At 52.9% G+C, this 14405-nt stretch overlaps 1 protein-coding gene across 17 annotated transcripts in view; it reads left to right on the forward strand.

Annotated features, from left to right (window-relative positions):
- Positions 1-14405, forward strand: part of LOC144754318 (uncharacterized) — a 771250-nt gene that overhangs the window by 466196 nt on the left and 290649 nt on the right. For 9 of the 17 annotated variants that reach the window (XR_013594709.1, XR_013594701.1, XR_013594706.1 and 6 more), the window contains one exon: positions 6317-6391. Coding sequence is in view for 5 of the 17 variants with exons in the window: in XM_078641989.1 (XP_078498115.1) it covers positions 6317-6387 (71 nt within the window). In the remaining 12 variants the exon portion in view is untranslated. The remainder of the gene's footprint in view (positions 1-6316; positions 6392-14405) is intronic. The other 8 variants (XR_013594705.1, XR_013594698.1, XR_013594702.1 and 5 more) reach the window with 1 other exon arrangement.

The raw sequence follows: 14405 nt of genomic DNA on the forward strand, positions 1-14405 counted from the left end.
TGGTGGTGGGTGGGTGTGAGGTGTGCTGGTACAATGAAACTGAGACACTAGACCGTGTCTTACGTTACTACATCCCTCCCAACCTTAGTTAAGAAAATTACCCTAACTAAAGTCCAACCTGTGGGAAAGCATAGAGTTCACACAAAACCCATAACTTAATCACGACGACTCCCACTTAGTCTTCTCCACTGCTGGCCACGTTGAATACTGGCAATGGTGTCTCTGCTTGCCTTGGCAGACTTGGAGCTTGGAGGTGGGCTGTACAGTCTCTCTCGCTCTAACTCACGTCTCGTGAATGTGTAGGTAGGAATATAAGGTCCCTCGTGTGTTGCTTTCCGCTGGACCGTCCCGGTTGAGATGTTTTGTTCAAACTGGTGTCTGTCTTTGACGGGATCTTCAGCTGCAGGTTATCCCTCTCACGGATACCCCTCTCTCGTGGGTGTCCCCTCTCACTGGACGACCCGGAGGCCCTTTTCTACCAGGCTCCCACTGGACCAGAGGACATTGCCGCCTTGCCGCTCCAACGTGTTGAAGGACGTCGCTACGGGTCCTCTCTCCGTGTCCGAAGTTCCACCTGAAAAGTTGTTGTTGGCACTGGTTCCGTCTTGTGCGACCTTTGGTCTTCCAGAATCTTCAGCGGGAGCTGCAACAGTCCGTCTCTCGTTGTGGGATCCGCTGCCACCGGTGTCCCTGATGCCTCTGCCCCTGGATTTCCGCAGCCCTGTGTCCGTTCCATCCCAGAGGTGGTTGTTGCCAACAGACCGGCCTGCTCGCTTCTGTCATTCCTGGGTGAGTGTCGGGTTCGCACGTGGATGCTTACTTCCAGTGGTGGTACATGTGTCCCGGTCGTGCGTGTGGACTGTTTTGCACCTCTCACGTTCTCCTCGGTGTTTCCTCTTCTGGTGTGTTGTAGTGTCTTGGTCCACACTCCTCTTTGCTCTGCTCCTTTCTCTTATCTGTCGTCGTGCTGTTCAGACCTCTTCTCCTTTCGTCTCTTTGGTGGTGGCAGACGTGCCACTCCTTCTACATCTTCCTTTTCGCAACGCGGTCTGGTCACCTTGCTGTCTTCATCTTCCTGACCAGACTTCTCCAGGCAGCGTGCACTCCGCATGTTTCGCCCTGGTCTTGTCCTGGTTCTCGGACACTGTCCCCTTCTCGTCTGTGACCGGACCGGTCATTGCGATCTTCTCTTTAGACTTGGAATGTTGAATTGTGGTTGTTGAAGTTCGCTTGCCCAAGATCGTGGACTGGGTCTTTGGTGTTCAAACTTCTGGGACCTCTTGCCGGTCCACTCTGCCGATGCTGGCAGGCCATCTTCGGTTCTCCGGCTGGAAGTCTTCCGATGTCACTGTTTGCTGACCCTTGCTTCGGTCACCTCCTTTCGCGACCCCCGGTGGGTCGGCTTTTGGTGCGGCCATCTGGCTGGCCAGCTTCTTGGATGCGTCACGTCGTGTGACCGTCTGGGTTCTTTGTGCGACCATCTAGTTGGTCGGCTTTACCTTCTGCTTTGCGACCAGACTGAGTGGTCGGCTTCATCTTCTTCTTCGCGACCAGACTGAGTGGTCGGCTTCACCTTCTGCGTGAGTCCTCACGCTTTGCTGTCTTCCGTGTGATCGCTGTTTGCTCTGATCCGGTACTGTTGCGTTGGCGCGCTTTTGTCCGCGCTCTCCTTGTGCTTCGTTGGGAGCGGAGGGTTAATTCACCACTCCTGTCTTCTTCGTGTTCAGGTTGCTCCCGTTACTTCACGGGTGTGCTTGCTTTCCTTCCGGGGACTCTGAAGCAGTGTCGGCGGTCGTCGTGCTTCCTCAGTGTCGCACTTGCCTGGCTGGGGAGTCTTGGAACCACTGTACCTTCGTGTGGTGGTGCTCCTTTACTTTCTTCTGGCAGCGGTGACAGCCTGTGGCCACTAGGCGTCACCGTGCTTTCCGTCCGTGTGGCTTCAGTGCTTCTGGTGGACTGCGCTACTGCTCTGTCGTCCTTCTCCTGGTGCTGGGAGTTCCTTCACTCCTTGCGCTTTGCTTGCGCAGTGCTGTGCTGTCCTGGTGTGGCTTCCTTGTCGCTGTGTGGCGTTCCTGCGCCACTGTATAGTGTCTCTTGGGTGGCAGCGTTCTCTGGTGACCTGTTACCACTGTTCGCCACTTTGTTCATCTTAGGGAGCTCTGTCGCTCCTACACGTGTGCTGTATGTAGCTATTTGTGCCACCTTGGCTTGTTGAAGGCTTGTTTTCTGCATTTGCTGCAATACTTGATAATGTCCACTAGGTGGAAGTGTTGTACGTTTCAACGTGATCCTGGCAAGCTCCTCGCACACTGCAAGCTCTGTGTGCTTTTCACGTTTGGCCCAGCCGTGTCCCGGGCCCATTCAGGCCTGTCCCAAGACTCCTGGGGGTCCAACATTCCCTGACCATGGGCGAGCGCAACCCCGATGACCGCTCCTCAGGGCACGCGGGTGCAGGGATCAGCGGGGACTCCTCCTGACTGCCAGTGAGTTTTGAGTTCCTTTCCCATTCCGCTGGGGCTTTGTGTGGAGGGACGCTCTGCCCTTCTTGCTCCCCCTGTGATCCTTTGATGTGACGGAGGAAGAGGGGGTCATGGCCTATGCTGCTCTGCGGTGCTTGGGGCTTTGTAGCGCACTTCTAGGCGGTGCTGGCCGCATGCAGTCTTCTCCCTAGTCCCCTGCCCCTCGCAGCAGGCCCTTTCAGTTCACGGCTGTGGGGGAGGGGGGGTTTGCACAAATTAGCTGCTGGCCGCACACTGGCCTCACCACTCCTTTGCTTACAGCGGGTGGGCTCTGCTTTGCGTGTATAGGCGCCCGGCAGCTCTCCACATGCTGCGGGCGCTTCCTTTGGATATTCACCCCACCTCCGCAGCCTCCACTCACACGCGCTGCACGGCAGGGACAGAGGACGCTCCTAGCAGGCCGCCGGTGGGCTCCGCTGGCCTTGCTTCATTGCGCACTGTTGGGGCAGCTTTTAAGGTTCATAGCAGGTAGGCTTCGCTCTGTGTTGTCGGCGGCGCCGGCTGGCGCCCGCCACTGTCTCTGTTAACACCATTGCGGGTGGGCTCCGCTTTTGGTTTTTCACATTAGGGGGGGGTCGCTTCATGCTTGCGCGGCCCACCAGGCACCTCTCTCCACGCCCGGGCTCACCTCCGGCCTACGGGCCTTTTCGCTTCGTGGGTGGGCTCCGCGTTGGTCACCACGCGGTGGGGCCTCACTTGCGGCCAACACGGGTGGGCTCCGGTCGGTCCGCACTTTTCTCCTGGGCACTTCTCTTACCAGCGGGCCTCCTCTTCCACGCGGGTGGGCTCCGCGTGGATTTCCTCATACGCTAGGGCTCGCGGCCAACGCTGGTGGGCTCCGGTCGGTCCGCATCATCCGGGGCACAGTTGCGGCCGGTGCAGGTGGCCTCTGGCCGGTCCGCTTTCCCTGGCAGGCGTGAGAGGTGCGGGGTGGGCTCTCGGTCACCTCTTCATGGATATCCAGGCCCGGGGCAAGGCACACACCCTGCGGGCCTCACGGCGGCCGGCGCCGATTCTGCGGGGGAGGGGGGTGGGGCGTGACGTCGCCCTGCAGCTCTCTCCTCTTCCCCCACAATGTTTTCATGTAGCTGTGGCACGCTGGGCACAGCTCCGCCTCGTCGCCATTGTAGAGTTTGGGTGAGGGGCGCTAGGCCCTCATTCTGCAGACATACAATCAGACACGGACACAGTGGCTGGGGATGGGTAATGGGCCCTGAGCACGTGCGCTCAGCCCCTTTTATTGGCCAGGGTCATCTGACCTATGACACCTGGTGGTGGGTGGGTGTTAGGTGTGCTGGTACAATGAAACTGAGACACTAGACCGGGTCTTACGCTACTACAGACATATGGCCCTAACCAAGAGGACATACTCAGCTTGCCAGATCAGTTTCATATAATGAAACAATCTTTGAGAAACCAACTCCAAGGGATGAAAGGCAGGCTCTGGAACAAAGAATGTCTCTTCAAGTAACAGCTCTTCCACAAATAATCAGACCAACTGTACCTCCTTGAAATCTTCATGGAGAGCACCACCACCAGCTGATAAATGTAGTAACACTTGTTTTACCCTCCTTTAGTTACTCCTCAGCGCTCAGAACAGCATCCATAGCCTTACATCTATCTTCCTGCTTCACAGTTATGTCTAGATACAACTTATTTAGTGGCATACTGTACTGCCTACCCTACGTGAAAAGGATACTGAAAGCTACCAAAGAATCATATGAATCGTATAGAGGAACAAGCATGAAAACTCAGGGGTACATATTTATGAAAATGTCACGCAGCTTGACTGGGAAAGGGCAGGAATGCGCCGTATTAAAAAAAATGGCACATTCCAGCCTTTTCCCCTGAGCTGGCGGCATTTTGCCTGCCTAGTGTCAAAGCAGACACCCTTGCACCATAGCAAGGGTGTCTGTGTTGTATGCAGGATTGTTTTTGTGTAGGAAGGGGCAGCACACATAAGGAAGTAATGAGGAAAAAAAAAGATAGTTCTCCTTGTTTTGCATCTCCTGGGAAGGTTATCTTTTTGGCGCATTCCCACGCTTACCAGTTCTTGTAAATCTGGGAATACATAAAAAAACATGGCAGTTGAATGGTAACACTCATGCAACGCCCATGGAACACCTCCCGAGTGCAGAGTAAGGCAGTGCAGCAATTTGTTCTGCTTTGCTTTCTTCAAGTTTTATTAGGCCACTCAGGGCCATGCAAAGTGGCCTTGCGTGGCTTCAAAAAACTCATTTTTCAGTTGCGTCACACATGTACCACCTTATGTGGTGCAAGTGTGAAGCAACTGGGGTCATAAATATGGCCCTAAATTCTATTATAAAGTTATAGAACACTACAGCGACTTGTAGCATCCTTATAGTGTGCTACAGGGAGTAACGTATTTATTATAGTACATAGGAAAAGGATTCATCTTCCTTCTAAATTCTGTAGATTCTTGACATCTTGATCATCCTTAAGGAGTACTTCGGTTGCAGGTAAATAGACATAGTGCGGACTCTGTATTGTGAAAGAAATGGAGCAAATACAATGCATAATTTGCTGTAAAATAGATTGTAGGTCGTTTACTCCAAGTCACTTACAAATATGTGTCCCATTACAAAAGTGTGTAACATGCAGCTAGATTGCTGTTTTTGTGGCTTGAACTCTAGAAATGCATCAGTAAACATACTCCCATAAATTTCAATAATGGAATAGGGAAAAAGTATTCAGTAAAAAAAGATGAAAGCTAACCACGCTTTTCTTTGTTTAAAAATATCTCATACTTGTACACGTCTTCTTGCAGCAAGCATTGTAACATAACTCATGGATGTACGTCTGTTACCATATCTACATTTCCAAATTATTATACCCTAAGAATTTACATGGAAAAGTGTATGTACAGAGGCGTACAACGATCAGTCTGTTTTTTTATGTAAATCATGGATTATTGGTGATCACCCAAGGAGAAAAGAGCACTACTCAAGGGTGGGAGGATTACTTCAATCTACATGCTCCAGATTGTTATAGATGCCTGGTTTGTTTGCTTGTGGTCAGTTGGTTTGTATCTATATTGAGGAAAAAAATATTAGCCTGTCAAAATATTGTGACGAAAATATTGACTTACAGACTATTGTGAAGGTAAGTATATATAGGTAATATACAATATAGGTACACTATACTTATTCCCCCAAGTGAATCTTTGGGATATATGTATCTTCAATTCTTTAGACGTGAAGTTAGGGATAGTAAATCTAGGGGCAAGAACCTCGTTAAAATTATCGCCGTTTTAGTGGCAGGAAACTGCAGCTAAAACATCGATAATGGGCTTGCTAATATGCGTTATAGACTTCCAATAGAAGCCCAGGTTAGATGTGCAGGAAATCTAACCTGAGCTTCTATTGGAATTCTATAGCGCATATAGGCAAGCCCATTATCGCCGGTTTAGCGGCAGTTTCCTTCAGCTAAAACAGCGATAATTTTAATGAGGTTCTTGCAAATATGCCCCCTAGACATCTATTTATACTTACCTTTATGATTTATTTTGATAGTTTTATAAAGTGTGGCCATGATCCGAGTGCTGTACAGCGAAAGTGTTCCATGCTACATTATATAGCAAATCAAACATCAAATAAATATAGTAGAAAATAACATGAAGCAAGTTCATGATTTCATTGTCCATGATCACTCTTCTCAAGGTGGTTCAGTGAAATACAAATGCAAACTGTGACTTGGTGAGTCTGGAAGTCCAAGTATTGACCTTGGACGAGGAAGGAATCTGTTCAATAAAATCCTTTTTACTTCTTTCTTGACAGCGATGGTCGATGGGTTTAACTGAATCTCTGATGGGAGAGAGTTCCATATTCTGGGGGCAGACCTGGAGAAAGTGAGTAAGTAGGCCTTGTTTGTTCTGAATGTTATACTATGATAGTCGATATTTTTGCAATGATATTTTAGCAGGTCAATTTTTTATCCTTCATATTTTCACATAAAAAACAACATAACCACAATTGATCAAACAGTCAGCTATCACAATCTAGGACAGGTTAACTGAAGCAACACCTCCTTCGAGCAATACTCTCTTCTCCTTGTAACTTTTATCGGTTTGCATCCACACTGGTATGGTGGAAACTATCCCACCAACAAGGAAGTGAATATTTATTGAAAAGGTGGCGAAGATTGTAACAACCATTTTAGAGGACCTCTTTAGAGAACACCATTGTCTGATTCCACACCCCCTAAGTGTTATACAGCAGCAGGCCATGTGACAGGAAGTCACCAAAAGCTTTGATCTAATGGGTGTGGAGAAATACATCATATGGGAGATTCAAAGAAATGTCAGAACAAGAGGAGGTGTTTGAAGGATAGATTTGCCAAGAATCAGGTGCAAGCTGTTAGACCTGTCTTCTCCCAAACTGTTTTGCCTCCACACCTATTCTTACAGAATTTGCTTTTGTTGGCCTTAGGACTCTGTGAACTTTACCACTGCTAACCAGTGCTAACGTGTTTGTGTGCCCTCCACTAAACATGCTGAAATTGGCTTATATCAAAAGGACACATTTAATTTACTGGTAAGACCATAGTAAAGTGGTACTCCATATACCCGGTTCCTCTAAATTTAAATGCTACTAGTGGGCCTTCAGCACTGATTGCACTACCCACTAAAGTAGCCCTTTAAAATATGGCTCATGCCTACTACTGCAGTCTGTGTGTGCAGTTTTAAACTACCATTTCGACCTGGCAAGATAATCATCTTGCCAGGCCAAACCTCCCATTTCAAATTATATGTCATCCATAGGGTAGGCCTACACAGCACAGAGGGCAGGGTGCACTGTATTGAAAAAGTTGAACATGTACTTTTAAGTTGATGGCAGTTAGTTTGTATGTATTTTTTCAAGACAGTAAGACAAAGAGGAATAGGTATGACGATGCAGAGAAGGAGCTGTCACCTAACACACTTGTACATCACAAAGACTCTGCCTGAGTATTCTCACAAAGGATTTGACACTGGTTGTTGGACTTGGCCCTTTTTGCAGGGTCATCCCTAAACTTTTTGCCTTTCTCCTAGCTTTTTTCTGACATGGTGTTGGTGGTTCTAGGACTCTGGGCACTTTAGCACTGCTGTCCAGTGTAAAGTGTGTGTGCTCTCTGTGGCATATTCCATTTACCTGTCAGTCCCTTGTAAAGTGGTATCTCATATACCCAGGGCTGGTAAATTAAATGCTACTGGTGAGCTTACAGCTCTGATTGCGCCACCCAACAAAGTAGCCTTCCAAACCTATCCCAGCCCTCTGCCACTGCAGGGCCAGTGCGCAGTGTTACTGCCGCTGTGACGTGGCACCTAAAGTGTGTGCCATGTTAGTGACCCCCGTTTTTACTGCTTGTCAGTCACCCCTAAGGTAGACCCTAGATAGCCCTATGGGCAGGGTGCATTGTAGGTAAAAGATAGGACATGCACCTTAAGTGTGTGACATGTCCTGGTAGTCACAAACAGCCATTTTGATTTCTCTGTGGGGCTGCCCCTCCCATAGGAATGCATTGGGCATTCCCTGATAAGTGTTTCAGTGGTAATTCCTGATATGAGAGGCGCAGCGTGGTCAAGTTTGGTATGTTTTGGAATAGTGATAATAAATGCTACGCAATGGTGTGCGCAGATTTGTTATGACTATCTTGGAAATGCCACTTTCAGAAGTTAGCATTTCTGTGTGCTATGTGTCTGCCTGCCTGGTGTGTGTGGCTCCAGTGAGTCAGCGCTAGGCTGAATGGGACATCTGCATTTGGAGTGGTGGGAGGCAAAGTCCCTGGTCCCTGAATAGGATTGTGCCTGCCCTAGTGAATGCTGGCTCCGCCCCTCTGTGGTGTGTCTGATAACCAAGCCCCCACCTTACAATAGGGAAGGGGTGCCTGGTAAACAGAGTGCTCCAGTACCAGTTGGGACTGTCCCCAGGCTGCACCTCGCTGCCACTGATATTCTTGTCTCTGAACTTGTATACTGTATCTGTGTTCTGATTTCTTGGTCTCCCCTGTAGCTGGAACCTCGCTTTACTCTGCCCTCTGTGCCCCGCCCGCCCGCCGCCTCCTGCACCTCTGCTGCCACTGGTATTCTGTCTCTGATTTGTTTTACTTGTATTTGTGCCCTGATTCTGTGGTTTCCCTTGTCATTCCTACTTCGTGTTTGCTCTGCCCTCTGTGCCCCCCCGCTTCCCGCCGCTGCTCCCCCGCGGCCCGCCCCCTTTTTCCTTCTGTACCCCCTGCCACTGCCCATTGGCCACCCCGCTCCCGCCTCCCAGCTGCTCCTCCCTCCCACTTGGCCTCTTATGGTGGCCGCACGGTGCAGGTGAGTGCGACCTGTCCCCAGGCCGCCCCCCCACGGCGCTCGGCTCCTCCTGACCCCGAAATTGTGCCCCCGGCGCCGCCGGCTCGCACCTGGTCTTGACGCTTCTGCCTCCTGTTCTGCACCTCGCTGCCACTGATATTCTTGTCTCTGAACTCATATACTGTATCTGTGTTCTGATTTCTTGGTCTCCCCTGTAGCTCGAACCTCGCTTTACTCTGCCCTCTGTGCCCCGCCCACCCCCCGCCTCCCGCACCTCTGCTGCCACTGGTATTCTGTCTCTGATTTTTTTTTACTTGTATTTGTGCCCTGATTCTGTGGTTTCCCTTGTCATTCATACTTCGTGTTTGCTCTGCCCTCTGTGCTCCCCCCACTCCCTGCTTCCCGCCGCTGTTCCCCTGCGGCCCGCCCCCATTTTTCCTTCTGTACCCCCTGCCACTGCCCATTGGCCACCAGGCTCCCGCCTCCCAGCTGCTCCTCCCTCCCACTTCGCCTCTTATGGAGGCCGCAACGGCGGCCGCAAAGCGGCCGCGCGCAGCGGGTGCGCCGCTGGCGCGCCAAAGGCAAGCCCGTCTGCGCCCGTCAACGCCTGGACCGCGCCCAGCGACAGAACCCCTGGACCCCGCGGGAGCCAGCCCACCCGACGGAGATACGACGCCGCCACCCTCCACGCACTCAACACCGGCCGACAGCCAGCCTGCTACAAAGCCACACCGAAACGCACCCACAGAGCCTTCACCTGCCATGCCTGCAAATTCTGCTGCACCCGGTCCGGCTCCACGCCCGCCAGAACAGACGCCAACAACAACCACCTCAAGTGCATCCTGCTCAACACCCGCTCCGTCCACAAACACGCCATCGAACTCTGGGACCTCCTTGACACCACAGCACCGGACATCGCATTCCTCGCGGAAAACTGGATGAACGCCTCCTCAGCCCCCGACATCGCCATAGCTATCCCAGACGGCTATAAGATCATCCGGAGAGACCGCGTCAACCAAACCGGAGGTGGCATCGCCATTGCCCACAGAAACACCATCCGCATCACGACCAACACCAACGACTCCCTCTCCGCCGCAGAGCACCTCCACTTCCAGATACACAACGACTCCAAGACCACCCTCAGAGGCACCCTCATCTACAGACCCCCGGGACCACAAGCACAGTTCAGCGAAGCCATCGCAGACTTCATCAGCCCGCTCGCTCTCGCCTCTTTCCCGACTACATCCTGCTAGGGGACCTCAACTTCAACCTGGAGAACAACAAGGACAACAACACCACCTCCCTGCTAGACAACCTAGCCAACCTCGGACTCAAGCAACTGGTCAACACCCCCACCCACCGAGCCAGCCACAAGCTAGACCCCGTCTTCTCCTCCAGCAACCACATCTCCTTCAGCCACGCCACCGAACTCCACTGGACCAATCACAGCTGCGTCTGTTTCAACTTCAGGAAAACAACGACCCACCACCGCCCGCAACATGCCCCCGAAGATGCTGGTGCAAGATCACCACCGACCAGCTCATCGCCTCCCTGAGCCAAAACCCTCCCACCAACACCACGGAACCCAACGAGGCAGCCCGCAACCTCACACAGTGGATCACCGACTGCGCCGATACCCTTGCTCCAATTAAGAACCCTCCAAGCAACCACGACAGCAAGAAAGTCGCATGGTTCACCAAAGACCTCAAAGTCTCCAAGAAATCCTGCCGCGCCCGCGAGAAAGCCTGGCGCCAAGACCAGTCAACGGAAAACATGACAGCCCTCAAGCACGCCATCCGCGAACACCACCAGCTGATTCTCACCACCAAAAGGTTATCTTTCAGAGAACGCCTAGACGACAACACCCAGACGACAACACCCACAACAGCAAGGAACTCTTCAACATCGTGAAAGAGCTCTCCAACCCCAACGCCAGCAACAACGACATTGCGCCATCACAAGACCTCTGCAACTCCCTCGCCACATTCTTCCACCGAAAGATCACCGACATCCACGACAGCTTTGGGGCTTAGAACACGTACCCGGACACCGAACCGACGCCCCCCACCACCACCCTACGCACCTGGACACCGGTCAGCACGACAGACACCATCCGCACGATGAACACCATCCACTCGGGCTCCCCAGCCGACCCCTGCCCACACCACATCTTCAACAAAGCCGACTCCATCATCGCACCTCAACTCCGGGACATCATCAACAACTCCTTTGCATCCGCCTCCTTCCTGGAGAGCTGGAAACATGCGGAGATCAGCGCCCTCCTGAAGAAACCCACCGCTGACCCCAAGGACCTCAAGAACTTCCGCCCCATCTCGCTCCTCCCCTTCCCTGCTAAAGTCATCGAAAAAACCAAAAAAACAAAAACAAGCAGCTGACCACCTTCCTCGAGACAAACGGCTCCCTCGACCCATCACAGTCCGGATTCCGAGCGAACCACAGCACCGAGGCCGCCCTCATTGCTGCCACCGATGACATCATGACCCTGCTGGACAACGGGGAAACTGCTGCCCTCATCCTCCTTGACCTATCGGCTGCATTCTGGCCACCCGCCTCCACCATGCCGGGATCCAAGGAAAGGCCCTGGAATGGATCACCTCCTTCCTCTCCGACAGAACCCAAAGAGTCCGTCTCCCGCCCTTCGCCCAGAAGCCACCAAGATCATCTGCGGCATACCCCAAGGCTCCTCGCTCAGCCCCACCCTCTTCAATGTCTACATGAGCCCCCTCGCAGCCATCACACGCAAGCACAACCTCAATATCATCTCCTACGCAGACGACACCCAACTGATCCTCTCCCTCACCAACGACCCCGCCACCACGAAAGCCAGCTTCCAGGACGGAATGAAAGACGTCGCGGAATGGATGAAGCTCAGCCGTCTGAAACTGAACTCAGACAAGACGGAAGTCCTCATCCTCGGCCCATCCATCTCCGCCTGGGACGACTCCTGGTGGCCCCAGGCTCTATGCACCCCCCCCAAGCCCACGGACCACGCACGCAACCTGGGCTTCATCCTTGACTCCTCCCTCACGATGACCAGGCAAGTCAATGCCGTTACATCCTCCTGCTTCAACACCCTCCGCATGCTTTGCAAGATCTTCCGCTGGATCCCCAGGAAAACGGTCACCCAGGCCCTCGTCACCAACCGCCTGGACTACGGGAACGCCCTCTACGCTGGGACCACGGCCAAACTACAGAAAAGACTCCAGCGCATACAGAACGCATCTGCACGACTCGTCCTGGACGTCCCACGAAACAGTCACATCTCCGCCCACCTGAAGGACCTGCACTGGCTCCCCGTCAGCAAGAGGATCACGTTCAGACTCCTAACCCACGCTCACAAAGCTCTCCACGACCTGGGCCCCAAATACCTCAACAACCGCCTCACGTTCTACACGCCTACCCGCCAGCTCCGCTCCGCCAGCCACGCCCTTGCCACCAACCCACGGATCCGCAGATCCACCACCGGAGGAAGATCCTTCACCTACCTAGCGGCCAAGACCTGGAACAACCTCCCCCACCCACCTACGACTAACCCAGGACCATCTCTCCTTCAGGAAGAACCTCAAGACCTGGCTCTTCGAGCAGTAAGGCCCCCCCCTCCCAGCGCCTTGGGACCCTCATGGGTGAGTAGCGCGCTCTATAAATGTTCTGATTGATTGATTGATTCCCTAAGCCCTGTGCTTTGTAGAAAAAGGGGTAAGTGGTTTAAAGATAGGGGGTGTGGCCCCATGAAAAGTGGGTTCCTGTGCTTGTTCTGATGCTGGGGGCTGCGGCTGCTGGGCTAAAGAAGGAACCGCCATGAGGGACTGCCTCCCTGCTGGAGGGCCCTGTGCGCTGGCCTTCCTGAGCCCAGCCTTGTGCCCCGTGACCTTTACCCAGGACCTAGGGCCTAGAGGAGCGCTTCTACTTCTAACTTGCAGCCCTGAGCTGCGACCTGATGATTCCCCTAACCGCCGTGGGAATTGAGCGGGAGCCTACATGGCATTTTGCTGAGCTAAGCGGGTGCCCACCCCGCTTTTAGGTGCTCTAGCGGGTGCCCACCCCGCATGTTTGTTCATTTTATGGCGGGTGCCCATCCCGCGATTGCCGTGATTTAAAGCGGGAGACCACCCCGTGTTTTATCGCCAGGAAATCACCGCCACTGGCAGCCTGACTGCGGTCGGGGGCCTGGGCAATTGACGAAAGCCGGAAGTCATCGCCAGCTGGAGCGGGGCTCCAGTGAGGAGTGGGAGAGCCCTGCATGTTGCATGCTGACTGGTGAAGGTGGCCGCAAGAGAAGACCCAGGTGGGAGCCTACCCCGCGCTGGGACTGGCCGAGATGTAAGATGGAGACCGCTCTCCGTGTCTGACTCCAGCTGCAGCCACAGCCGCCCAGAGCACCGCGGGCGAAGGGAGACAGGCAGCACTGCACCTGAGGCAAGACCGGGTTCCTGTATGGTGAGGAGAGCCCTGCGTGCAGGCTGGAGCCGACCGGAAGAGGTCCTGTGATTGAGGCCTACCTGTAGCATGTACCGGGCCGCCTTCAGAAAACTGAGGAGAGTGCCCCTGAAGACCGGAGGAGCGGAGAGGAGCCTGCAAGGTCTCGGTGAGTGGGGCCTATCGTGAGGCAATGTTATTGTTAACGAGCCCAGTGGAGCTCACACAGGCATTGCTGGTGCCATTTTCAGCACATTGTCGGTGCCCGTTAATGTCACAGCTGCCCCACCTGACAGTGGGCAGCTGCAACATTGGGGCAATCTGGGCTCCAGCATTGTCGGTGCCTGGAGCTGCGTTGGAGCTCCCTGGGGGCCCCGTAGTGCCAGTGCTTGTTTGGTGTTTGGTTTCCTCATCTGCGCTGCCGTAGCAGGCAGCTGCAACGTGGGGCAAAGTTATTTACAAAGTCCCAGAGTGAGGCTCACTAGGCACAGTAGTGCCGGTGCCATTTTTCATTGGGGGCTATTTCTTCTAGGTGAGACAGGGGGTGAATGTACCCCAGGCCCCTGCACATGTGCACATGGTGTGTTTGCTGCAGAAGCAGCCAGGTGGCCCTTTGAGAGGTCCCCCTTAGTGCCCTGACTTTCTGGACATAGGGCAGTGGGAGCCCCACCAAGGGCCCAGTTGGCCTGGGGTTTAGTTGAGAGTGTTGGTAGGGCACCAGCCCTAACGTGATGACCAATGCATAATATGTTTATGCCTAAAGTGATTGCATACTGTGTTTGCTGGTGAGGCCTAGTGCATAATGTGTTTATGCTGATGAGGGTTGGGCCTAATGTGATTTATTGCCTAATGTCATGCTGTGATATTTTAGGATGGTGTCTAATGCTAATGTGATAATGCTTAGGTCATTATGTTACCAGTGAGTACTGGTTGTGTTTTGCATTTACTTACCTGTTCTGATGGTTCAGACCGTGGCCCAATTGACCTGGTCTTGTATATAATCTCCTGTGAATATTGCCTAGTGCCAGTTGGCACAGTGTAAATGTGTGATTATGTTTCTAATGTGGTTATGATAATACAAAGGCTATTTTTGATATAACCTTGTGTGGAGTTTTTTTGTAGTGTGCCTAGTGTGTTGCTGCTGTGTGTGT

This window comes from Lissotriton helveticus, chromosome 5_1, assembly GCF_964261635.1.
Source record: "Lissotriton helveticus chromosome 5_1, aLisHel1.1, whole genome shotgun sequence".
Classification (NCBI taxonomy): domain Eukaryota; kingdom Metazoa; phylum Chordata; class Amphibia; order Caudata; family Salamandridae; genus Lissotriton; species Lissotriton helveticus.